Raw genomic sequence first — 24,476 nt, forward strand, 5'->3', positions numbered from 1 at the left:
TACCTGTTGCATTGGGACTTGTTGAACAACCTGAATTTAAGGATTAAGAGGTGTAACTCAATACTCTTGTCCTTATAGTGAGTTTCACTGGTATGGCTCGTAATGACGTGGCTTTGGCTGATTTCCCAAATTGGAGAACATGCTCATTATCGGTGGAGATCTTCATCTTTTTATTGTGATTTTGTATAAGGTCAGAGGATTTCCCGACATGTAATGTTTTTCTGCGTTACCTTTTTGTGATGGAATTACACAACTCCCTGGCACCAGGAAGAGCAAAGCTGTGCCGCGCACAGTGTAAATCCCTTGATATATTGATATGTAACTGCAGCCAATGTGCTGTGCCAAATGAGGAGATTGAATGTAAACACACAACGCATGGATGATTGCCCAATCCGATTCCTATAAAGAGGAGGAAGAAGCATTGTGTCATTCCTGTATCACTACGGTATGAAGCAAGTCATCCTCTTGTGTGCTGGGCTTATCAGCCTCATCCATTCCAGCTGGGCTAATGGTGTCTGCTGTAAGTATAACACAATATGGAGCCATTGGACCATAACTGACCACATTACAGGACCATCTAACAGGTCTTCTGATCTTTCCATAGATGTCGCTGACACACAGAAGTCCGCTGTCACCAGCTTGGCAGTCACCTTGGCACGAAGTGTTGGGCCATGTGTACCCCCTGACCCCAGTGTTCTTTTGGCAATGAGGTTAGGAAAGATCCAGGACTCCTTTGCTCAGGAACTGCTGGTCAATCTACTAAAGGAAGATGCGGTTCAGAAGATTAATAACAGTGAGTCCATTTCTAATAGTGCAAGACAATGAATGCCTGAGATATAAGCTTGAATGGAAGGAATGTGTTTTATCAAGAAATTATATTAAGAAATTAAAATGGTTACTTAAATAGTGCATAATGTAAGAAAATATATTATATAGAGAGTACTTCAGTACTGATGAAGAAATATTTTACTACTTTAATCTAAAATATGTCTGTCCTTAATTAAAAAGAAATAGAATAAGAATAGAAAAGAGTTAATATTAAAAAATAATAATAATAATAATAATAATAATTGTAATAATTTGTATATCCTTAATTATTAGTTAATGATTTCACTAGTTTTATCCTGTATATCTTACTGGATATGCAAGACACCCAAATTTAATGATAATTTAAAATACAAATTAATAATAAAATGGAATAAATAATAAGCTGAAAACTTATTGTTACTTTTTTAAATTATATTTCAACTTTATTGAACATTTTCACATATCATAAAAAACATATTTTCGTAATAGCAGAAATAGAAATAAAAAGCATTTTGTTTTTTATTTAAATTTTTTATACCTTTTAATATTTACATATGCTACAATTATGTTTCTTACATATATTACTATAGTTGTGTGTATTGTGTCCTTTTAGAATAGTAAAAGTGTATGGAAATCACACATCTAGATGGAAGTGTCGCGGGCGGAGGAGGGGACGCTGCGCTCTCCCACTGCTTGGGTCCGGCTGCTGCTGCGGCGGCTGCTGCTCGGTGGTGGCTCGAGCGGTGGGCCGGATCCCGGGGACTCGAGCGGCGCTCCTCGCCCGTGAGTGAAAAGGGAATTTTGATTATTGTCCGTGACGCCACCCACGGTTGTGGTGATATTGGTGACACCACCGCTGCTCTAGACGGGGATCTCGGGAGCGATGACAGGGAGCAGCTTAGTTGTTATTTCTCCCCTCTGTGGGTAGGGGGTTAGTTGTCCCGGGGCCCGGTGATGGGGTAGGGATGGATGGCAGGCGGGTTACGGGGCCTGGCGAGGTGCAGGGTCACGGGGGCAGAGCTGTGCCGCACGGCACGGTGGTACTCACTCAGCCAATGATGAGGACACAGTTCTCGGTAAAACACACAGCTGGATGGACGGGTCCCACAGACGGCTGCGGTGTTGTTTGCTCCCGGCAGGTTGGTGGTGACTGCCTTTCCCTGCACCTAGATACGGTAGATGGTTCCAATGGGTTCCCACCGGTAACCCGCTCCCCAGCTTGGATATGGGCCGGAGGAGCCCTTTGGCCCGCAGGCGCTAGCCCTGAGAAACGGTTGCCTTGGCGGTGGCGGTGTCTCTCTCACTTGGTTGGACTGTTGCCTTCTGTCGGGACTTGGCTGTTTGGAAACCCAGGAGGTTCCCTTCACTAACGAATTCGGCAAATTCACGGCGACTCCTAGCCTTGCCGGGGTCCGTAAGCCCCTGCCAGATGGTGCTGACTTCTCTTTGCGTACCGGTCCGGTACCGCCGTGCCACCGCCCGTCCACGGTCGTTACGGTAGACTCCGATAGGCCACTCCTGCAGACGGTCACCACCGTCTGCCAACCTTGCTGATCCGTCCGGGCCACACACCCGGACCAACTTCAGGCTGCTCAACTACCACTTCCTTCTGCTCACTTTCACCTCCAAAACTAAACTGTCTGGTTTTCCCGCCTCCAGGACTGTGAACTCCTCGGTGGGCGGGACCAACCGCCTGGCCCACCCCCTGGTGTGAACATCAGCCCCTGGAGGAAGGCAACAAGGGTTTTGTGTCTGACTTCGGTGTGCCTGCTGGGAGTGTGGGGTGTGTTGGATGTTGTGCTGTGTGGCCCCTGGCTTGTCCAGGGCGCCACATTCCCCCTTAGTTAAATGCAGACCGTCCGCGGGCTGCCCGTCCATCACCGGTTTTATTTTCACAACTGAAAAATAGAAAAGGTAAAACGGTAACACATTACAATTATAATAACTTCTTCCCACATCGGGAGGTACTCTTACTTAAACGTTACGGTTACGGCTTCCGCTCTCTCCCACCCAAGCAACCTGGCCCTGATGCTGCCCCTAAGCAACAGGCAGCTCCCCTTGACCCCAGTCCAGCACAAGGTGCCCGAGCGTGTTCTGTCCTTTTCAGGGGACCCACGTCCATGGGAAACCCCTGAAACCCCCAGAGGATTGCCACCGTTTCCGGTGGTGGCTGGGCCCCTGCCTGCTCCACTGCGGACCCTTCCTCCAATCTGCCTCTCCGGAGGCGGTTGCGGTGAAAGCCACAAAAAACATTATTTGCAGGCCACAAGTTTGTGGTTGCCCTGCTAGTTCTCGGGCCTGTTCATAAGGAGTTCCTTATGTAAAATGGTGAAGGGGGTCCCAACGGGGACCAGTTGCCGGCAACGACCGGTTCCAAATCAAAGTTGACAATCAGGTGACTTTTTCACGGTATCATTCACTTATCATTTGTGCAAAACTTTCAAACTTTTCAAACTGCATTTCTTTTAACACACAATGTTCGTAGTCCCAACGGGGACGGAGACAACGGCATTCCGCTGCCCTTACTCGGAGTCCTCGGCGTCACTTTGGGGAGGGAGCGCGGTGCACACACGGGCCTCCTGGCTGCCCCTTAACTTCGCATCCAGCGCAAACCACCCCCTCTCCCCACAGTGTCGGGTGTACTGCACCAGGTCGCCCGGCATCAGGTTACGGCCTGGGTGCTCCTCCGGCAGGTGGGCATTAACATCCCGCCGGGCTATGAATACTTCGGCCTCCAGGACTGGTTCGTATATGAAGCCATAGCCCCGGCGGACATCAAACCGCCTCACCTGCCCTTCATACAGGGGGCCCCGGACACAGAAGGTCGCTTGGCGGAGGCTCTCTTTCTCCCGGATTGCATGGGCCACCAACTCCGCCTTCTTCCTTTCCCTTTCCTCGATTTCTGGGCCCAACGGTACCGGCTCCCTATCCCAGTACGGCGCTGCTGCGAGCTCCGGCACACGGGTCGGGCCCCGCGAGACCTTTTGGACACTGCCCACTGCTGGTGATCTGGGCGTAACGTCCCGTGGTGACTTGGCCTTGGACGCCACCTTGCAGCGGCAACCCGGCGCAACCTCAGCCGAGGTGTGGGGGATGGGCACAGGGGCTTTCCTCCGCTGGGCCTTCGGCACGGAGCGGTCTGTCGGCTCCGGCTCGGGGAATCTCTCGGGGGTTGCCTCTGGTTCAGGCTTCGGGGCTTTCCATGGTAGCACCTCCGGTCGGCTACGGGCTCCGGCTACAGGTCGGTCCGCCTGGGCGGACATGCTGGGAATCGCTACCGGTTGCGGTGGTATCGGGCCTAGTGGCGGGGTCACGGCAGCCGGGATGGGTGGCGAGGGAGGCAGCAGGGCGAGGGGGTTTAGACCGGGTCCCGCAGCCACGATGACCGACCCACTAGGGGTACCGGGGCGTGGGTCACTCGCCCTCCCTTCCGCAACTTCCTCCTCGCGTCTCCGCATGGTCGCTATGACCTCCGTGATGTCAGTCTCCCACTCCTCCAAGAGGAGCTGCATTTTGATCTGTAGCCGTTGTTGGAGCTGCGCGGTCCGGATCTCCACCCACGCCGCGGTTCCAGGCGCGGGGGCTACGGTGCTACGGGACGGCATATACATATTGCTGGCGGCCTCTCCCAGGAACAAGATGGCCGCAGGGTCCTGGCGTCCCTGCCTTTATAGCCGCGGTCTACATCAGACAGACCTTCACCCGCCCCCCCTTGGTTCTTTCTACCACTTCCGTTCATTGGGGGCGGGGCTTCGCTTCGCGCCTTCCCTGCTCGGGGAAGACGCTCGAGCGGGAACTTTTCGCGCCCAAAATGGCGGCTTCTCCAAATTTTCAGCCGGACACCTCCGGCGGTTACAAGGCGCACCTCTGCCAGACGGCAGAGCGGTAAGATCTTGTTCGTGACGCCAAGTTGTCGCGGGCGGAGGAGGGGACTCTGCGCTCTCCCACTGCTCGGGTCCAGCTGCTGCTGCTCAGTGGTGGCTCGAGCGGTGGGCCGGATCCCGGGGACTCGAGCGGCGCTCCTCGCCCGTGAGTGAAAAGGGGATTTTGATTTTTGTCCGTGACACCACCCACGGTTGTGGTGATATTGGTGACACCACCGCTGCTCTAGACTGGGATCCCGGGAGCGATGACATGGAGCAGCTTGGTTGTTATTTCTCCCCTCCGTGGGTAGGGGGTTAGTTGTCCCGGGGCCCGGTGATGGGGTAGGGATGGATGGCAGGCGGGTTACGGGGCCTGGTGAGGTGCAGGGTCGCGGGGGCAGCGCTGTGCCGCACGGCACGGTGGTACTCACTCAGCCAATGATGAGGACACAGTTCTCGGTAAAACACATGGCTGGATGGACGGGTCCCACAGACGGCTGCGGTGTTGTTTGCTCCCGGCAGGTTGGTGGTGACTGCCTTTCCCTGCACCTAGATACAGTAGATGGTTCCAATGGGTTCCCACCGGTAACCCGCTCCCCGGCTTGGATATGGGCCGGAGGAGCCCCTTTTGCCCGCAGGCGCTGGCCCTGAGAAACGGTTGCAGTGGCGGTGGCGGTGTCTCTCTCACTTGGTTGGACTGTTGCCTTCTATCGGGACTTGGCTGTTTGGAAACCCAGGAGGTTACCTTCACTAACGAATTCGGCAAATTCACGGCGACTCCTAGCCTTGCCGGGGTCCGTAAGCCCCTGCCAGATGGTGCTGACTTCTCTTTGCGTACCAGTCCGGTACCGCCGGGCCACCGCCCGTCCACGGTCCTTACGGTAGACTCCGGAAGGCCACTCCTGCAGACGGTCACCACCGTCTGCCAACCTTGCTGATCCGTCCGGACCACACACCCGGACCAACTTCAGGCTGCTCAACTACCACTTCCGTCTGCTCACTTTCACCTCCAAAACTAAACTGTCTGGTTTTCCTGCCTCCAGGACTGTGAACTCCTCGGTGGGCGGGACCAACTGCCTGGCCCACCCCCTGGTGTGAACATCAGCCCCTGGAGGAAGGCAACAAGGGTTTTGTGTCTGACTTCGGTGTGCCTGCTGGGAGTGTGGGGTGTGTTGGATGTTGTGCTCTATGGCCCCTGGCTTGTCCAGGGCGCCACAGAAGCATATTATAGATCGTGTTAAGTGCAACGTGTGCTGCTGCAGGTTGTACTGTGGATTAAAGTGGACCAGATTCATGGGGGCCAACAGCTGGCACCTCCACTGATCAGCTGTTGTAACCTCCGGCAGCGCCCTGATGTACCACATCTCTGTAAACCATCTAATGGCCATTCCCGAGTACTGCTGATCAGCTCCTATCAGTTCAAAATGGTGTATGCTCCTTACACTGCTGGAGGCTATGATAACTGATCGGTGGAGGTGCTGAGTGTTGCACAATTATCGTTCTGATATTGATGATCTATCATATAGAGAAGTCATTAAAGGGTTATATCCATCTCCAAAATCCTATCCCAATATGTAGTAGGTGTAGTAATAATAATAATATTAATATTATCAAATACCTCCAATTAGAAATGTAGTATAGTTCTCCTGATTAGTTATGTCTCTTACCTTATGTGCAAGGCATTGCAGTAGTTTAGCTATCCATGGTTATGACCATGATCAACTAACTGTCACCTTATGAGCGGACATAATCATGGAAACCAAAGCTGCAATAACCTGCACATGAAGTAAGAGACATACTGTAGCTATATCAGAAGAACTATACTACTTTTCTAATTGGCTAATATTATTATTACAATAACTACTACTTATTGGGAAAGGATAGGATATTGGGGGTGGGAATACCCCTTTAATTTCACAGCAGGGGACAACCTTTCGGAGACAATAGTCTGTTCTACTAGTTGAAGGGACTGAGATCTGTATATGTGACGCCCCTGGCCTATCAGGTCATCACAGGGTATTGCACAATCTACCCTCCTGTGCAATATCCGCCTCCTTCTTGGTTATGGGTCCCCAACTATATGGTGTTGCCTACATCAGCTAATCAAAATCCTAGGTACACTCTGTACCACTCTCACCAAACACACCAGTGGACGGCTTGAGTGGAATAGGGTTGCCCACTTGGGGAGTTGGTTAGGGGAGGGCAGTAGTGTCAGGAGTAGGGGAGTTGTAGTTAGGAAGTGAAGGAGATAGTAGGTCAGGAGCAGGGCTCCTAGGAAGTTATCTAAGTGGCAGACAGTGGTCTGGGCCTAGAGAAGCTGGACCCCCTGTCACAGGGGATCATGGCAAGAGGCACGGAACTGTTGAGGAGGACAGCCGGCTGTCTTGCACCATCAACGGGCTAGGACCAGGGCACGACTGGGTACGTGGACCCTAGGTCAGAGAGTAGCTTCAGGCAACCTGACAATTTACCCGACGAGAACGGAGCCTTCAAGATCCGTTCTCCAGCCGCTCCAAAATCGGGGTACTAGCGCAACGAGGGGGATAGGGCTTTTCACACAAACAGTCCAAAAAATCCCAAGCGTGAACCCTGAGAGCTAGCTCCCACACTTAGCCATAGTGGGGAGCGGTACCCGGCAAGTTCCATACTACCGGGACCAGCAGAGAAGTAAACTTAGTGCCAGGAGGCAGGCCACGCATCACCAGGCAGCACCATTGGGGACGGGACCCAAACTAGCTCCCCTCAGCGGCAATGGTATACAGAACTTTGGTTTATCCAGTAGTCGGTGTCAGCTTAATGGACTGAGTGAGTACCCAAGTGACCCCTTCGCACCCAACGACACTCCCCCTCACCATCACCAAGTTCTGGGGCATCCCCTCTACCGGTGGAGGGTTCTAACACCTGGCTGCCCACTCCATCGCCCCCGGGTACTCCCCAACTACAGCGGTGGTACTCCAAATTACCACATACCACTGGTGGCGTCACAAACTCTAACACAATCCCCTGTAAATACCCCCTTCATTTCAGTGGCCACACGACCCCCGGGTCCAGAGACCCCTCGAGACACCGAGGATCCGGATCCAAGCAGCCCGACTGCTGGTACGGGGGCGGCACATATATGTATTAAGCTGCACCCTGTGCAGATGACTGATCCACTTAAAGGTAATCCAGTTCATCCTAATCATGCAGTAAAGTATTAGGAAGTGTAGAAAGAATGTAGAAATTCCTTAGTGCTGTACATAATTGCGAAAGGTAGGATTGCACATATGCAAATTAATTCCTTGAAATACCTTTAACCCTTTCAATGTTCATATTTTACACAGTTGAAATTATTTTTCTATTTGTATTATTTCCCATTTTTTTCCTGTAATAATTGATTTGGTGGATGGTTGTGATTAGATTCTGACCTTTCTCTCTGAAAATGTCATCCAACAAATCGTATATTGTAAAAAACCAAAGAAACTTCAACTCCACACAAGATCATGTCCCCTTTACGGAGAGCTGATAAAACATTTTCAGGTGTGCCCCATATCAAAGATGTATAAGTAAGAGATCGTTATTAGGCTAGGGTCATATGACTTTATTTTCTCCCTCCAAAAAAAACGGTCTGATTAAGCTAATCAGACTCTGATCAGAGTTGGACCTATTTTTCTCGGAGGTAGAGAACAAAAAATAATTTTCCTAATCTTCTTCATTCTGTCAGTCCATGATGTCATCTGAGCGTAGTTTTAACGTTAGTAATGTGCCATGTTAATGGTTATGTGAGGATTGTGTGTTTAATGTGATGCACTGTACTGTAATGAAGCTATGTTTTGCCCAACAACAGGCATTGAGGAGGGTAAGAAACAGTTAACAGTTGGGACTAGCCCGTAGTGTGAGGGGCTAGTGCAGAGAAGGAGGACAGCTTCCTGTGGGAAGATAAGGTCTCTCTCTCACAGGCTGAGCACTCGGTCTGGTTAGTGGCAAGCCGCATGACAAGGGTGTTCCTGAGGAGAGAAGAGACCAGAGCAAGGGATAGCAAGATCCTGAATAACGAGGAACCGAGTGAGTGACCACGTTACAGAGGCATCTTTTGGAGCCAGGTCAAAGGACTTACCAGAAGACTAAAGGCTGCTTTACACCAGACAATCTATCGTGCGATAGATCGTCGGGGTCACGGTTTTTGTGACGCACATCCGGCATCGCTGGCGATGCCGGCCTGTGTGACACCTCCTAGCGACGCAGTATCGCTCACAAATCGTGAGTCGGGTACTGCTCATTAGGTTCCATAATATCGTTTAATTTGGTTGACCATCGTTTCCGTGGTAGCACACGCCGCTCCGTGTGACACCACGGGAACGATGACTAGCTCACCTGCCTCCCGCGGCCGCCGCCGGCTCTATGTGGAAGGAAGGAGGTGGGCGGGATGTTTACATCCTGCTCATCTCCGCCCCTCCGCTTCTATTGGCCGGCGGCCGTGTGACGTCGCTGTGACGCCGAACGTCCCTCCCACTTCAGGAAGTGGACGTTCGCCGCCCACAGCGAGGTCGCACGAGAGGTAAGTATGTGTGACGGGGGTTACTGACTTTGTGCGACACGGGCAGCGATTTGCCCGTGACGCAGAAAGGACGGGGGCGGGTACGATCGATTGTGAAATCGCACAATCGATCGTACCATGTAAAGCAGGCTTAAAAGTGACAGAATGAGATGGGTCCTGGTACAGGACGGTGCAGGACATGAAATTAAGTGAGTGCCTCAAACGTCAGAGAACTTCCAGCTAAGTTTGGACATTTTGGCAATATCCCTTTAAGACCTCTTTCACACGTCAGTGATTCTGGTACGTATGTGCTAGTTTTTATACGTACCAGAATCACAGACATACGCAGACCCATTAAATTCAATGGGTCTGCGCACACATCAGTGATTTTTCACTGACCGTGTCTCCATGTGATGTACACGCATGTCCATGTGCGCCAAACGGAGACATGTTCATTTTTTTCTGGCATCACTGATGTCCCACTGACCACACTATGGTGTGGTCCGTGAAACACGTACCAGAAAAACATGGACATTGAAAATAAAAAGCATTTTTAATTCAGCTTCTACAGCGACGCTCTCTCCGGCCTCTGCCGGCTGCTGCTTCAGAGCCAGCTCATTATTCTCATGCATATTTATGTATGTAGGCGCAGCCGACCCGGAAGTAACAGCAGCAGAGCTGAAGAGTTAAGCACCACTGAAAGTAGGAGCCAGGACAGGTGAGATTATCTCCATGTGCAATCACGGATAACGGAGCATGTATCACGGATTGCACATGGACAACCTACATGTGCCGTGAATCACGGCACACGGAGAGACATTTGCATTTTTTACATGCCAGTGAAAAACGTCTGTGTTTTTCACTGACGTGTGAAACAGGCCTTAGAGGGAGAAGAAATGGAACCGCAGAAGGGAGAATATGACTTTGATGGACTGTACTGTGGTGCTAAGATAGAGACTACTGGAAGTTGGGACAAGTGAAGTGGAGGAAATGAGGAAGATGTCCATTGAGATGCTCTGTGATAAGGAAATGTATGAGAAGACATGTGCCCGCTATCTCACATACATAGTTGTTGTCAACCCACTGTTGTGTAAAACTATGTTTTTAAAGGGAACCTGTCATCAGAAATTTAGCTTGAAACCTAAAAGTTTCCCCCTCTGCAGCTCATGGGCTGCATTCTAGCAAGGTTTCTGTACTTTTTGTGGCCCCTTTTAAACCAAATTATATACTTTATAAACTTGTACCTTTTGCTATGCAAATTTTGTAAATCGTCCATGGGGGCGGACTCTCTGCTGACCGTTGCTGTTCCTCCAGCACATTGACGCCGTCCCCCCACGCTCCATTTCATCCATCAGGACGCCGCCCACTGCGCCCGAGGTGCCGCCCATGCCAGGATCACTGGTGACGTGTGTCACAAGCACGAGATTATGGGCGGCGCTGTGATTGCATCACAAGTGCCCGCCAATAATCTTGTGGACGCGCTTTCCCCCACTGCCTCCAGCGTTCTGCGCAAGCACTTGCCGACCAAATAACCCGACGTCACCTCCTTCCCATCTTACCCTGCTGCAGGGCAAGATGGGAAAGAGGTGACATCGGGTCATCTGGCCAGCAAGCGCTTGCGCAGAACGCTGGAGGAAGAGGGGAAAGTGCGGTCACAAGGTTATGGGCGGCACTTGTGTTGCGGGCGGGGAGGGGACGCTGCGCTCACCACGCTCGGGTCCGGCGCTGCTGCTACTGCTGCTCGGTGGCTCGAGCGGTGGGCCGGATCCGGGGACTCGAGCGGCGCTCCTCGCCCGTGAGTGAAATGGGAATAGTTTTTGGGGTTTGGGATGTCGGTTTGTGACGCCACCCACGGTGTGTGGTGAGGTTGGGACACCACCGCTGCTCTGTACGGGGATCCCGGGAGCGTTGACAGGGAGCAGCTGGGATGGTTCTCTCCCCTCCGTGGGTAGGGGGAATTTTGGTGGTCCCGGGGCCCGGTGATGTTGACTGCCAGGTAGATGGCAGGGTTTGGCGAGGTGCAGGGTCGCGGGGGCAGACGGCACGGTGGTACTCACTCAGCCAATAACGTATACGGAGTCTCTGGTAAAACAAACGGCTGGATGGACGGGTCCCGCAGCCGGCTGCTGTAGTTTCTCCCCTGACTCCAGGCTAATAGTGTGCGTCCTTCCCTGCACTTTCTTTATATGCTCCTCCTGTGCTCCGGTTTCCAGCTGGCTCCCCAGTTCAGTACCGGACGGGCCACCACCCTGTCCCGGCTACCTACGGTTCCACCGGGACTGTCTTCCCGGCCCCTGCAGACGGCCACTACCGTCTGCCTGACTGACTACAAGAGGTTCCTAGGCTCCAACCTAGGCCCCTGTCTGCTTCTACCACTCTGCACACCTCCTCTCCCTTCCTCTGCCTGGACTTGTCTCTGTTGTTTCCTGCTTCAGACCAGCTAGACTCCTCGGTGGGCATGTCCATCTGCCTGACTCTGCCCACCTGGTGTGTCTGTCTGAACCCGAGGGAGGAAATCAGGTCTCACTGGAGATGACTGCTGTGACCTGCTGGGGGTGGGGGTGTGTGTGTGTTGTTACCTGTGGCCCCTGGCTAGTCCAGGGCGCCACACATGCTGATGACAATCACAATGCCGCCCATAACCTCGTGCCTGCGCAAAACGTCACCAGCGGTCACACGTGCACACAGTGCACAGTCCCGCTACAGTCTCACAGCGCATGCGCGGGACCACGGGCGCCCAGGGGCGGTGTCCTGAGATATGAAATTCAGCGTTGGGGGGCGGCGTAAATCTGCTGGAGGAACAGCAACAGTCAGCAGAGAGCCCGCCCCCATGGACGATTTACAAAATATACATAGCAAATAGTACAAGTTTATAAAGTATTTAATTTGGTTTAAAAGGGGCCACAAAAAGTATAGAAACCTTGCTGGAATGCAGCCCACGAGCTGCAGAGGGGGAAACTTTTAGGTTTCAAGCTAAATTTCTGATGACAGGTTCCCTTTAAAGAACAGGTGGTGTTCCTTGATAAACTGTTTAATATTTGATTCTGACCACCTAGAGTCAACGATACCATGCGACCTGCCAATGCATATTGCGTCAGCAGTAGTAATACACACACCAAGCCAGGACTCCCATCTTCATATAGCTGTGCAGAAGACGCAGTCCTCACCCAAGACTACCGCCTCACGCCATGCTACAGGACCATAAGTGTCAGATGTGTGAAATTGGCCAAATTCAGATTATCCCATATAATTAATCCAGTATCTTAGTACCATTAATTTTTCACATAAAATCATTTTATTCACCATGTTCTTTATTATAAGTGATAGACAAAATATTTGCTTGATTTTTCTAATGCTGGAGGCTTATAGCCATTTTGGTTTTAGAAAGATTTTGAGAGGAAAAACGCAGTGTTTCTGGTTCAGATTTTACCCATTCATTATTTTGGACGAATTCTGCAGCAAAAAGAATTGACATGCTGCAGATTTAAATTTCAACATGTGCATGAGACTTCAGGATTCTCATTCACTTTGCTGGCATCAGGAAACCCTTCAAGTTTTGTGACAAATCTGCACTGAAAAAATGCATCAAAATCATGTAAAAAATGCAATGTGTGCACACAGCCTAAACCTAAATGTTAATAGGGAAACTCCTAGATCAGGAGTCTAAAACATGCGACCTATCGACAGCATGTGGCCCCTGGGGGTGATTCATATGGTCCGCAGTCATCAGAGATCCCTTCGTGATAGTGGCCCGGTTTAGGGGGCCGTCAGCTCCAGCGTTTCTTTTTCATCAAATTTGTGTCCTTGGGCACACATTCAATTGAAATGTATTGTGGCACAGAGACCAGTTCTCTTCACCTTAGTACCACTGCCAGCCACTGACCAATCTGAGGTCAGCAGCTGACATTGCTGTGTTGGCACGGGTGGCGTATAGTGTCATTGCCATGTGCCGTTCAGGCTGTAGAAGAGAAGAGGACGCAGTTCACCGAGGGAGTGAGTACAGGTGAGAAGAATCTTTTTTGTAATGGGTATTTGAAAAGTGGTACAATAGGGGACATTACCACAAGATGGGGACCAGGAAGGGAGGTCATTACTACAAGATGGGGACCAGGATGGTAATTTTACTACAAGATGGAAGCAGATTGGGGACCAGGATGGCAATAATACTACAAGGTGAAGACAAGGATGGGGACATTGCCAGAAGATGGGAACCAGGATGGGGACATTACTACAGTATGTGAACCAGGAGGGGGACATTACCATAAGATTTGGAAGAGGATAGAGACATTGCTACAGTATGTGGAACAGTATCGGGACATTGCTACAACATGCGGACCAGGATAGAGAGATTGGTTCGATATGTGGACCAAGATGTGGATATTGCCACAAGATGGGGACCAAGATGGGTACATTACCACAAGATGGGGACTAAGTTGGGAAATTAGCACAATATAGAGGCCAGAATGGTGAAAGTACTACAACATGGGACATTACCACAATATGGGGACCAGAATTGAGACACTACCACTCGATTTGGTCTAGGATGGGGGACATTATTATAAGATTTGGGAATTACTACGAGATGGGGATCAGGATTGGGACATTATTATAGAATAAGAACCATTAGAGACATTACTACAAGGTGATGACCAGGATGGGGCACATTACTACAAGATGGGGACCAGGATGGGGTACATTACTACAAGATGTAGACTAGGATGAAGACATTACTGCGAGATAGGGATCAGGATGGGGAACATTATTACAAGAAAGGGACTAGTATGGAGACATTACTGCAAGATAAAGAACAGAATGATGACATTACTACAAGATGAGGACCAGGATGGGGCACATCACTACAAGATGTGGACTAGGATTAAGCTGGGGGATTTTGTATAGTTTTCCTCAAAGAATCTAAGCTTAAAGGTCATGTCTAGGAAAGTTACACTTAAATTTGTAGGTCTCTACAAAATTGTTAAAATTCTAAATTCTTTGACAGTTAATTATTTCCATTCTTAATTTTTAAAAATATTTGAAGGGACACTGGTCCTCAAGACATAATTGAGGTGGATTTGAAAGGGGATCGGGAATATGAGGTAGAGTGAGTTCTTGGTTCCAGGCAGGTCAAGCATATTCTACGGTATCTCTTTAAGGTTATGTCGCTGCTTGGGTTGATTTGGAGGATCTTCATACAGATCACCTCATGAGGAATGCCATTCTGAGGATCAAGTCGCCACTTGTAGAATGGGGGATACGGTCGTGACTAGAGATGAGCGAACCGGTCCCGGTTCGGCTCGAGGCGGTTCGCCGAACGGGGGGTCTGGCTCGAGTTCGGCTCGTCGAACGTTCGACGAACCGAACTCGAGCCCATAGGAAACAATGGCAGGCAATCACAAACACAGTAAAACACCTAGAAAACACCCTGAAAGGTGTCCAAAAGGTGACAAACAACTCACAACATAACACAAACACATGGGAAAGTGACAAGGACATATACTCATGTGAAAACAAAACAGCTGGACAAGGAAAAAGAGGGAGACACACAGATATATGAGTATATGCAAAGAAACATCGATTCCATTATTGTGCAACTTGAGCCCTGCTCATTTTAGGCTTCCAATCTGGATAAATTGCCTGAGCTCGCCACGTACGCCTTGAGGATCTTGTCGTGTCCTGCAGCCAGCGTTCTCTCGGAACCTGTCTTCAGTGCTGCTGGGGGTCTGCTGGCAGATAAGCACACGTGTCTGTCCACTGACAATGTGGACCTGGCTCTCAGAGGACTTTTCTTCCCCTGGGTCAGCCAGGGGAGGCGAAAGGCACGCGTATTTTTGAGAGTGCTTCATGCAAAGCATCTTTTTCTTTGTCAAAAGGGGGGCTCAACCGATGCCAGTCAAGTGGGGTGTGTGTGGCCCAGTTAGTGGCAACGAGGGAGACTGTGGTTGGAGTCCCCTCGCTGTGTCTCTAAAAGAACCAAGATGAACAAGTCATGGCTCTCAGAGGACTTTTCTTCCCCTGGGTCAGCCAGGGGACGGGAAAGGCACGCGTATTTTTGAGAGTGCTTCATGCAAAGCATCTTTTTCTTTTTCAAAAGGGGGCTCAACCGATGCCAGTCAAGTGGGGTGTGTGTGGCCCAGTTAGTGGCAACGAGGGAGACTGTGGTTGGAGTCCCCTCGCTGTGTCTCTAAAAGAACCAAGATGAACAAGTCATGGCTCTCAGAGGACTTTTCTTCCCCTGGGTCAGCCAGGGGACGGGAAAGGCACGCGTATTTTTGAGAGTGCTTCATGCAAAGCATCTTTTTCTTTGTCAAAAGGGGGGGTCAACCGATGCCAGTCAAGTGGGGTGTGTGTGGCCCAGTTAGTGGCAACGAGGGAGACTGTGGTTGGAGTCCCCTCGCTGTGTCTCTAAAAGAACCAAGATGAACAAGTCATGGCTCTCAGAGGACTTTTCTTCCCCTGGGTCAGCCAGGGGACGGGAAAGGCACGCGTATTTTTGAGAGTGCTTCATGCAAAGCATCTTTTTCTTTGTCAAAAGGGGGGGTCAACCGATGCCAGTCAAGTGGGGTGTGTGTGGCCCAGTTAGTGGCAACGAGGGAGACTGTGGTTGGAGTCCCCTCGCTGTGTCTCTAAAAGAACCAAGATGAACAAGTCATGGCTCTCAGAGGACTTTTCTTCCCCTGGGTCAGCCAGGGGACGGGAAAGGCACGCGTATTTTTGAGAGTGCTTCATGCAAAGCATCTTTTTCTTTTTCAAAAGGGGGCTCAACCGATGCCAGTCAAGTGGGGTGTGTGTGGCCCAGTTAGTGGCAACGAGGGAGACTGTGGTTGGAGTCCCCTCGCTGTGTCTCTAAAAGAACCAAGATGAACAAGTCATGGCTCTCAGAGGACTTTTCTTCCCCTGGGTCAGCCAGGGGACGGGAAAGGCACGCGTATTTTTGAGAGTGCTTCATGAAAAGCATCTTTTTCTTTGTCAAAAGGGGGGGTCAACCGATGCCAGTCAAGTGGGGTGTGTGTGGCCCAGTTAGTGGCAACGAGGGAGACTGTGGTTGGAGTCCCCTCGCTGTGTCTCTAAAAGAACCAAGATGAACAAGTCATGGCTCTCAGAGGACTTTTCTTCCCCTGGGTCAGCCAGGGGACGGGAAAGGCACGCGTATTTTTGAGAGTGCTTCATGCAAAGCATCTTTTTCTTTGTCAAAAGGGGGGCTCAACCGATGCCAGTCAAGTGGGGTGTGTGTGGCCCAGTTAGTGGCAACGAGGGAGACTGTGGTTGGAGTCCCCTCGCTGTGTCTCTAAAAGAACCAAGATGAACAAGTCATGGCTCTCAGAGGACTTTTCTTCCCCTGGGTCAGCCAGGGGACGGGAAAGGCACGCGTATTTTTGAGAGTGCTTCATGCAAAGCATCTTTTTCTTTTTCAAAAGGGGGCTCAACCGATGCCAGTCAAGTGGGGTGTGTGTGGCCCAGTTAGTGGCAACGAGGGAGACTGTGGTTGGAGTCCCCTCGCTGTGTCTCTAAAAGAACCAAGATGAACAAGTCATGGCTCTCAGAGGACTTTTCTTCCCCTGGGTCAGCCAGGGGACGGGAAAGGCACGCGTATTTTTGAGAGTGCTTCATGCAAAGCATCTTTTTCTTTTTCAAAAGGGGGCTCAACCGATGCCAGTCAAGTGGGGTGTGTGTGGCCCAGTTAGTGGCAACGAGGGAGACTGTGGTTGGAGTCCCCTCGCTGTGTCTCTAAAAGAACCAAGATGAACAAGTCATGGCTCTCAGAGGACTTTTCTTCCCCTGGGTCAGCCAGGGGACGGGAAAGGCACGCGTATTTTTGAGAGTGCTTCATGAAAAGCATCTTTTTCTTTGTCAAAAGGGGGGGTCAACCGATGCCAGTCAAGTGGGGTGTGTGTGGCCCAGTTAGTGGCAACGAGGGAGACTGTGGTTGGAGTCCCCTCGCTGTGTCTCTAAAAGAACCAAGATGAACAAGTCATGGCTCTCAGAGGACTTTTCTTCCCCTGGGTCAGCCAGGGGACGGGAAAGGCACGCGTATTTTTGAGAGTGCTTCATGCAAAGCATCTTTTTCTTTTTCAAAAGGGGGCTCAACCGATGCCAGTCAAGTGGGGTGTGTGTGGCCCAGTTAGTGGCAACGAGGGAGACTGTGGTTGGAGTCCCCTCGCTGTGTCTCTAAAAGAACCAAGATGAACAAGTCATGGCTCTCAGAGGACTTTTCTTCCCCTGGGTCAGCCAGGGGACGGGAAAGGCACGCGTATTTTTGAGAGTGCTTCATGCAAAGCATCTTTTTCTTTTTCAAAAGGGGGCTCAACCGATGCCAGTCAAGTGGGGTGTGTGTGGCCCAGTTAGTGGCAACGAGGGAGACTGTGGTTGGAGTCCCCTCGCTGTGTTTTACATGCTTTTAGAAGGGCATGAAATGGCTTGGAGGTTGACTTTCATCATATGCAAACTGTTGGCTACCAAAATGCTGCCTTTCCAACAACTGTGGTTATAGGCAATGAGGAACATACTGATGAAGATGAGACGCAGATACCCGATTGGGATGACAACTTAAATATTCGGTCAGGGCAAGAAGAAACTCGGTCTGAGGGGTAGGGGAGTGCAAACACAACAATTGATGATTAAGTTCTAGATCACACCTACTGTCAACCCACAGTCAGACACTCGAGGAGGTCAACAGAGGCGGTGGAGGAGGATGCAACCGACGTCGAAGTAACCTGGCGCCTTCCTGGACACAGTCGGAGCACTGGTAGCACGTCTACAACTGCATCCTCAGCCACCACTCTGCCTCTGAGCATTATTCGGGGTGGATCAACAGGTCGCATGGCCTCTAAGCCTTGCCTAGCCAGGTCCTTTTTTGACATAGAAAAAGATCGCCCAAATTATGTGATCTGTAAAATTTGTCATGGTTCTCTTAGTAGAGGTCAAAACCTCAGCAGTTTGACAACTTCTTCCATGAATCGTCACATGAATAAATATCATATGGCCCGATGGGAAGCTCACCGTGCTGCAATGCGGCCTAGCGGAGCGAACCATCCACCGCCTGCCCCTTCCAGTGCATCCGCGCGCTCGTCATCTTCTAGGACTGTGGGGACAGCTGTCACACCTGTTTTTCCACCCACAACTTCCACCACTGTAACCGCAACAGGCAGTTTGCTTGGTAGGTCGTCAGTTGGTTTGGAAGGGGAAACAAGTGAGTGTGTACAGCTCTCTCAGACATCGATAGCACCAACTTTGGATGAAGGCAACATCATGTCTCCGCCTGCACTTTCCTCACAAAGCTGCATTTTTCCAGGGACACCCGACTCAACACCGTCTACACACAGCAGCCAGATCTCTGTCCCTCAGATGTGGTCAAATAAAAGGCCACTTCCTGCGACCCATGACAAAGCGAAGAGGTTGACTCTATCCCTCTGTAAGCTGTTGACTACAGAAATGCTGCCTTTCCGCCTAGTGGACACACAGGATTTTAGAGACCTTATGTCTGTCGCTGTGCCCCAGTACCAGATGCCTAGTCGCCACTACTTCTCTAAGAAAGGTGTGCCCGCGCTACACCAGCATGTCGCACACAACATCACCGCTTCCTTGAGAAACTCTGTGTGTGAACGGGTGCATTTCACCACCGATACTTGGACCAGTAAGCATGGACAGGGACGTTACATGTCGCTGACTGGCCACTGGGTAACTATGGTGATAGATGGTGAAGGGTCTGCTGCACAAGTCTTGCCGTCCCCACGACTTGTGTGTCAATCCTCTGTCTGTCCAAGTTCCGCCACTGCTTCTGCATCCTCCACCTCATCTGGGTCCTCCACCTCCGCCCCAAGCCTGCCTGGTCAGGCCACCAGCGTTCTCACTGCGCAGAAGGAATCACGCACCCCTCATTACTATGCTGGTAGCAGAGCGCAACGGCATCAGGCGGTCTTTAGCTTGACATGTCTTTGAAATAGGAGTCACACAGCGACTGAGTTGTGGGCAGCTCTGGAGACTGATTTTGATAAATGGTTGTCTCCACTCAACCTGCAGCCTGGTAAGGCCGTGTGCGACAATGCTGCAAACCTGGGTGCGGCCCTTCGCCTGGGCAAGGTGACACACGTGCCTTGTATGGCTCACGTGTTTAACCTTGTTGTCCAGCAATTTTTAACACACTATCCCGGCCTAGATGGCCTTCTGACCAGGGCACGGAAACTGTCTGCAGTGCTCACTTCCGCCGTTCAACCGCCGCACCTGAGCGACTTGCATCGCTCCAGAAGTCTTTCGGCCTGCCGGTTCATCGCCTGAAATGCGATGTGGCGACACGCTGGAATTCAACTCTCCACATGTTACAGCGACTGTGGCAGCACCGGCGAGCCCTGGTGCAATACGTCATGATGTATAGCCTGGGCCAACGAGATGCAGAAGTGGGGCAGATCACCCTGATGGAGTGATCTCAGATCAAGGACCTATGCACCCTTCTGCACAGTTTCGACATGGCGACGAATATGTTTAGCGCTGACAATGCCATTATCAGCATGACGATTACAGTCATTTACATGCTGGAGCACACGCTAAACACTATTCGTAGTCAGGGGGTGGGACAACAGGAAGGGGAGGAACTACAGGAGGATTCATATGCGCAAGACACAACAACATCACCAAGGTCCAGACGTTCATCATCACCAACGCGGCAGGCATGGGACCATGGGGGACAGGGATCAACAAGGGCGCATGGTAGCAGGTGAGATGTTGAGGAAGGTGCAGGAGGACATGAAGATATGGAGGACGAACTGTCCATGGACATGGAAGACTCAGCAGATGAGGGGGACCTTGGTCAAATTTCAGTTGAAAGAGGTTGGGGGGAGATGACAGAGGAAGAAAGAACGGTTAGCACCTCTATGCCACAAACACAGCGTGGACTTGGTGCGCATGGCTGCGCAAGACACATGAGTGCCTTCTTGTTGCACTACCTCCAACATGACCCTCGTATTGTCAAAATTAGAAGTGATGATGACTACTGGCTTGCCACACTATTAGATCCCCGGGACAAGTCCAAATTTTGTGACATAATTCCACCCATAGAAAGGGACGCACGTATGCAGGAGTATCAGCAGAAGCTGTTACTCGATCTTAGCTCGGCTTTTCCACCAAACAACCGTGCAGGTGAAGGGAGTGATTCTCCCAGTTGTAACTTGACAAACATGGGACGGCCTCGTCATCTTCAACAGTCTACCCGTACCAGTAGGACCGTATCTGGTGCTGGTAACAGCAATTTTATGGAATCTTTTCATAATTTTTTTAGACCCTCCTTTGCAAGGCCACCAGAGACAACAAGTCTGACACATAGTCAACGGATGGAGAGGATGATACAGGAGTATCTCCAAATGAACATCGATGCAATGACTTTGCAAATGGAGCCTTGCTCCTTTTGTGCTTCAAATCTAGAAAAATGTCAAGAGCTCTCCAGTTACGCCTCGAAGATTTTGTCGTGTCCAGCTGCCAGCGTTGTCTCTGAACGTGTCTTCAGTGCTGCTGGGTGTGTGCTGACAGATAAGCGCACGCGTCTGTCCAGTGACAATGTGGACAGACTGACGTTCATCAAAATGAACAAGTCATGGATCCAGAAGGAATTTACTACCCCTGTGTCATCCTGGGGAGAGTAAATGCTTGTGGATTTGGAATGTGCTTGATGCAAATCAAAACATCCTGTTTGCAACTAGGGCACAAGTGCTGCCACTGATAAGGTGTCTGTGTGGGGCCCAATTTTTGGAAAAAAAGGGAGACTCCGCTTGGAGTAACCCTTGCTTGCTGTGTTTTTTAAAAATGATACAAGATGAACAGATCTGAAGGCAAGATGAAGCCAACATCATGTCTCCGCCTGCACTTTTCTCACAAACCTGCATTTTTCCAGGGACACCCTACTCAACACCGTCTACAGACAGCAGCCAGATCTCTGTCCCTCAGATGTGGTCAAATAAAAGGCCACTTACTGCGACCCATGACAAAGCTAAGTGGTTGACTCTATCCCTCTGTAAGCTGTTGGCTACCGAAATGCTGCCTTTACGCGTAGTGGACACACAGGATTTTACAGACCTTATGTCTGTCGCTGTGCCCCAGTACCAGATGCCCAATCACCACTGCTTCTCCAAGAAAAGCATGCCCGCGCTACACCGGCATGTCGCACACAACATCACCACTTCCTTGAGAAAATCTGTGTGCGACAGGGTGCATTTCAACACAGATACTTGGACCAGTAAGCATAGACAGGGTCATTACATGTCACTGACTGGGCACTGGCAAACTATGGTGAGAGATGGAGAAGGGTCTGCTGTACAAGTCTTGCCGTCCCCACGAGTTGTTTCAATCCTTGTTCTGTATGTAGAAGTTAATACACTGCTTCTTGCCTCTTCAACCTCGTGTGGGTCCTCTACCTTTGCGCAAACCCTGTGTGGTCAGGCCACCCTTCCTTGCAACTGCGCACAAGGACTACCACACACCTCCTTACTATGCTGGCAGCAGAGCTCAATGCCATCAGGCGGTCAAAGTTTTACTTTGAAATGTATGGGAAATGTGAGTCACACCGCTATTACAGAGAATAGTAGTCAGGCAGGGTCAAAACATTAATTGAGGAACAGGAACAGAATGGGACGGCCAGGACTTAATCAGAAAACAAGCAGAGGTGAAATGCGTATCGGCCAACAAGGTACATAAACAGCAAGCAGGAAAAGTAGTCAGGTAACAAGCACACAAAATCATAAAACTGAACTGGGGGTAAAATTAACCAGAGGTTCATAGCTATGTCTGGCAGTGGTCTGCAGACAGGATGGGCATAAAAAAGGGTGTGGTGTCTTCCCATTGGTTGTAGCTGAATGATGGTATTTCATCTGTGAGATACCCACCAGCTACATTCAGCCAGAGATTCTGCATCTGTCAAGGTAATGCAGCCCAGTGGGTGAGCATAACCTGCGTCCACCTGCGCCGCTGGCATCGACTACTCTCCCATCATCAGCACTATTCATGAAAGGAACACGTTGTCACCTGGCGACCGGAGTACAAATTGACGGAGCGGACTCCGTTGGTGACTTAACAGCCGTGTGCGGCAATGATGCAAAACGGCTGCGGGCCATCCTCAGGGCAATGTGACACACGTGCCTTTTATGGCTCACGTGTTGATCCGAATTCTCCAGCAATTTTTAAAACACCATCACGGCCTACATGGCCTTGTGCAGCGGGCACGCTCGCTATGTGCTCACTTCCATCGTGCGCACACAGCAGCTCAACAACTTTCATCACTCCGGAAGTCTTAGGGTCTGGCAGTTAAACGCCGGAAATGCGATGTTCCGACACGCAGGAATTGGAATCTGCACATGTTGCAGCGTGTGTGGCAGCACCGCAGAGCCCTGCTGAAATACGGTAAGACATATAGCCTGGGATAAGTTGATCCAGAGGTGGTGCAGATCACGCTGCTGGAGTGGTGTCAGATCAAGGACCTATGCACCCTGCTACACAGTTTTGAAATGTCGACGAAGATGTTTAGCACTGGCAATGTCATTCTCAGCGTGACAATTCTGGTCATCTACATGATGGAGCACACTGTAATTATTATTCGGAGTCAGGTGTTGGGACAAGAGGAAGGGGAGGAAGTACAGGAGGAGTCATATGCGGAAGGGATAACAAGATCTACGAGGTCCAGATGGTCAGCGGCACCTATGCGGCAGTCATGGTGAGGGAGAGGATTAACAAGGGCGCATAGTATCAGCAAAAAGTGTTGATGAAAGTGCAGGAGCCCATGAAGAAATGGAGGACGAACTGGCGATGGGCATGGAAGACTCAGCAGATGAGTGAGAGCTTGCTCACATTTCGGTTGTGCGAGGTTGTGGGTAGAGGGCAGAGGAAGGATGCACGATTCTCACCTCTCTGCCACCAACACACCAAGGACTTGGTCCTCCTGGATGCACAAGACACATGAGCGCCTTCTTGCTGCACTACCTACATGACCCTCGGATTGTATGAATTTGAAGTAATCCTGAATACTGGGTGGCCACACTGTTAGATCCCCGGTACAAGACAAAATTTGGCGAACTAATTCCTGCCATAGAAATAGACGCACGTATACAGGAGTATCTGCAGAATGTGGTACGCAATCTTAGATCTACTTTTCCACTAAACACCAGTGCTGCACAGAGTGAATCTCAACACTTTGTCATGGATAGGAGGAAATGGTCTTTTACTTGTCCACATCGGAGGGACCGAGGGATGGCTGCTGTGCTGAGATGGCGTTGAGTACGGTGTCCCTGCACAGTTGCACTTTTGGTCATATCCCAAAATGAGTTGAAAAAGGACAGATGCTGTTGAAAGGGGAACAGGTGTGTTGGAAAGGGGAAAAAAATTTTGGTCCGTGGATTTGGTGGTTAAACAACTGTAACATTTGCTGAAGAAACAACATCTGTTACAGTGGGACTGGCAGATTTGGATAAAGTGGTATATAATCTGTGACCGCTATATAACAAAAATTAATAAGAAAAGAAAGAGAAAGGTATATATCACCTTCAGCAGTCAGTGTCCACCGTGCTCCCAGTTGGAAAAGGAGAGGTTGGCAACTTGAAGGTTTGTGGAGGATACAGAGCTGTGTGGCTATGAAACTAATAGTAGCCTGAACCGAGTTAGACGCCATTCGGATCTGGAGACTGTGAGCCCTGTTAGCGTCACAGGGTCCACATGCCCACCCAGCCCAGGAACTCCCTGTTAACAACACAGGGGCCATTGAGTACGCTGACCGTGTGCGTAGGGGCCACACCTGTGGACAGCAGGCGCATCAGCAGCAGCAGGCCTGTTAATGCCACTGGGCTGCACAAGCAGGACTGTTAGGACAGGAGCTGGTCTTAACCGTTCTGCGTTACCAACTGTGGTGGTGGCCTGCATCCACCACCCTATCCCTGCCTACCTCTGGCCTAAAGCCGCAATGGTTCAACACATGGAGGTGTGCTCTTTCGGAGCATAATAGAAGACTGCGCACCTCCTTGTTGGCTCCAGCCCCTTTTATAACCTGGGTCCGCCCCAAACCAGGGTGAACCACAATGCACCTCCTGGAGACAAAAGCAGAGTGACACGTCATGAGTGGCATAACTAGCGTCCTATTTGGAAACGCAACTTCAATGATGACCTCATGGCTGCCATGACCCAAACACCTCACCAGTCATCGTCTGACCATCAATAATGCGGTGACAAGTCATAGGTGTGGGCCTCTGCAAGCCATTTGGGAGGACACCTGATGCCCTGTGGTCTATATGGGACCCCCACATCAGGGCCAGGGCCAAAGAGTT

The 24,476-nt window shown here is 50.6% G+C and overlaps 1 protein-coding gene across 1 annotated transcript in view; it reads left to right on the forward strand.

Annotated features, from left to right (window-relative positions):
- The first annotated feature begins 252 nt into the window (after positions 1-252).
- Positions 253-24,476, forward strand: part of LOC142309906 (cobalamin binding intrinsic factor-like) — a 205,493-nt gene continuing 181,269 nt past the window's right edge. Inside the window, 3 exon segments of the mRNA XM_075347368.1 lie at positions 253-443; positions 446-520; positions 605-793. Of these exon segments, the coding sequence (XP_075203483.1) occupies positions 380-443; positions 446-520; positions 605-793 (328 nt within the window). The 5' untranslated portion in view covers positions 253-379.

The sequence above is a fragment of the Anomaloglossus baeobatrachus genome, chromosome 5, assembly GCF_048569485.1.
Source record: "Anomaloglossus baeobatrachus isolate aAnoBae1 chromosome 5, aAnoBae1.hap1, whole genome shotgun sequence".
Lineage (NCBI taxonomy): Eukaryota > Metazoa > Chordata > Amphibia > Anura > Aromobatidae > Anomaloglossus > Anomaloglossus baeobatrachus.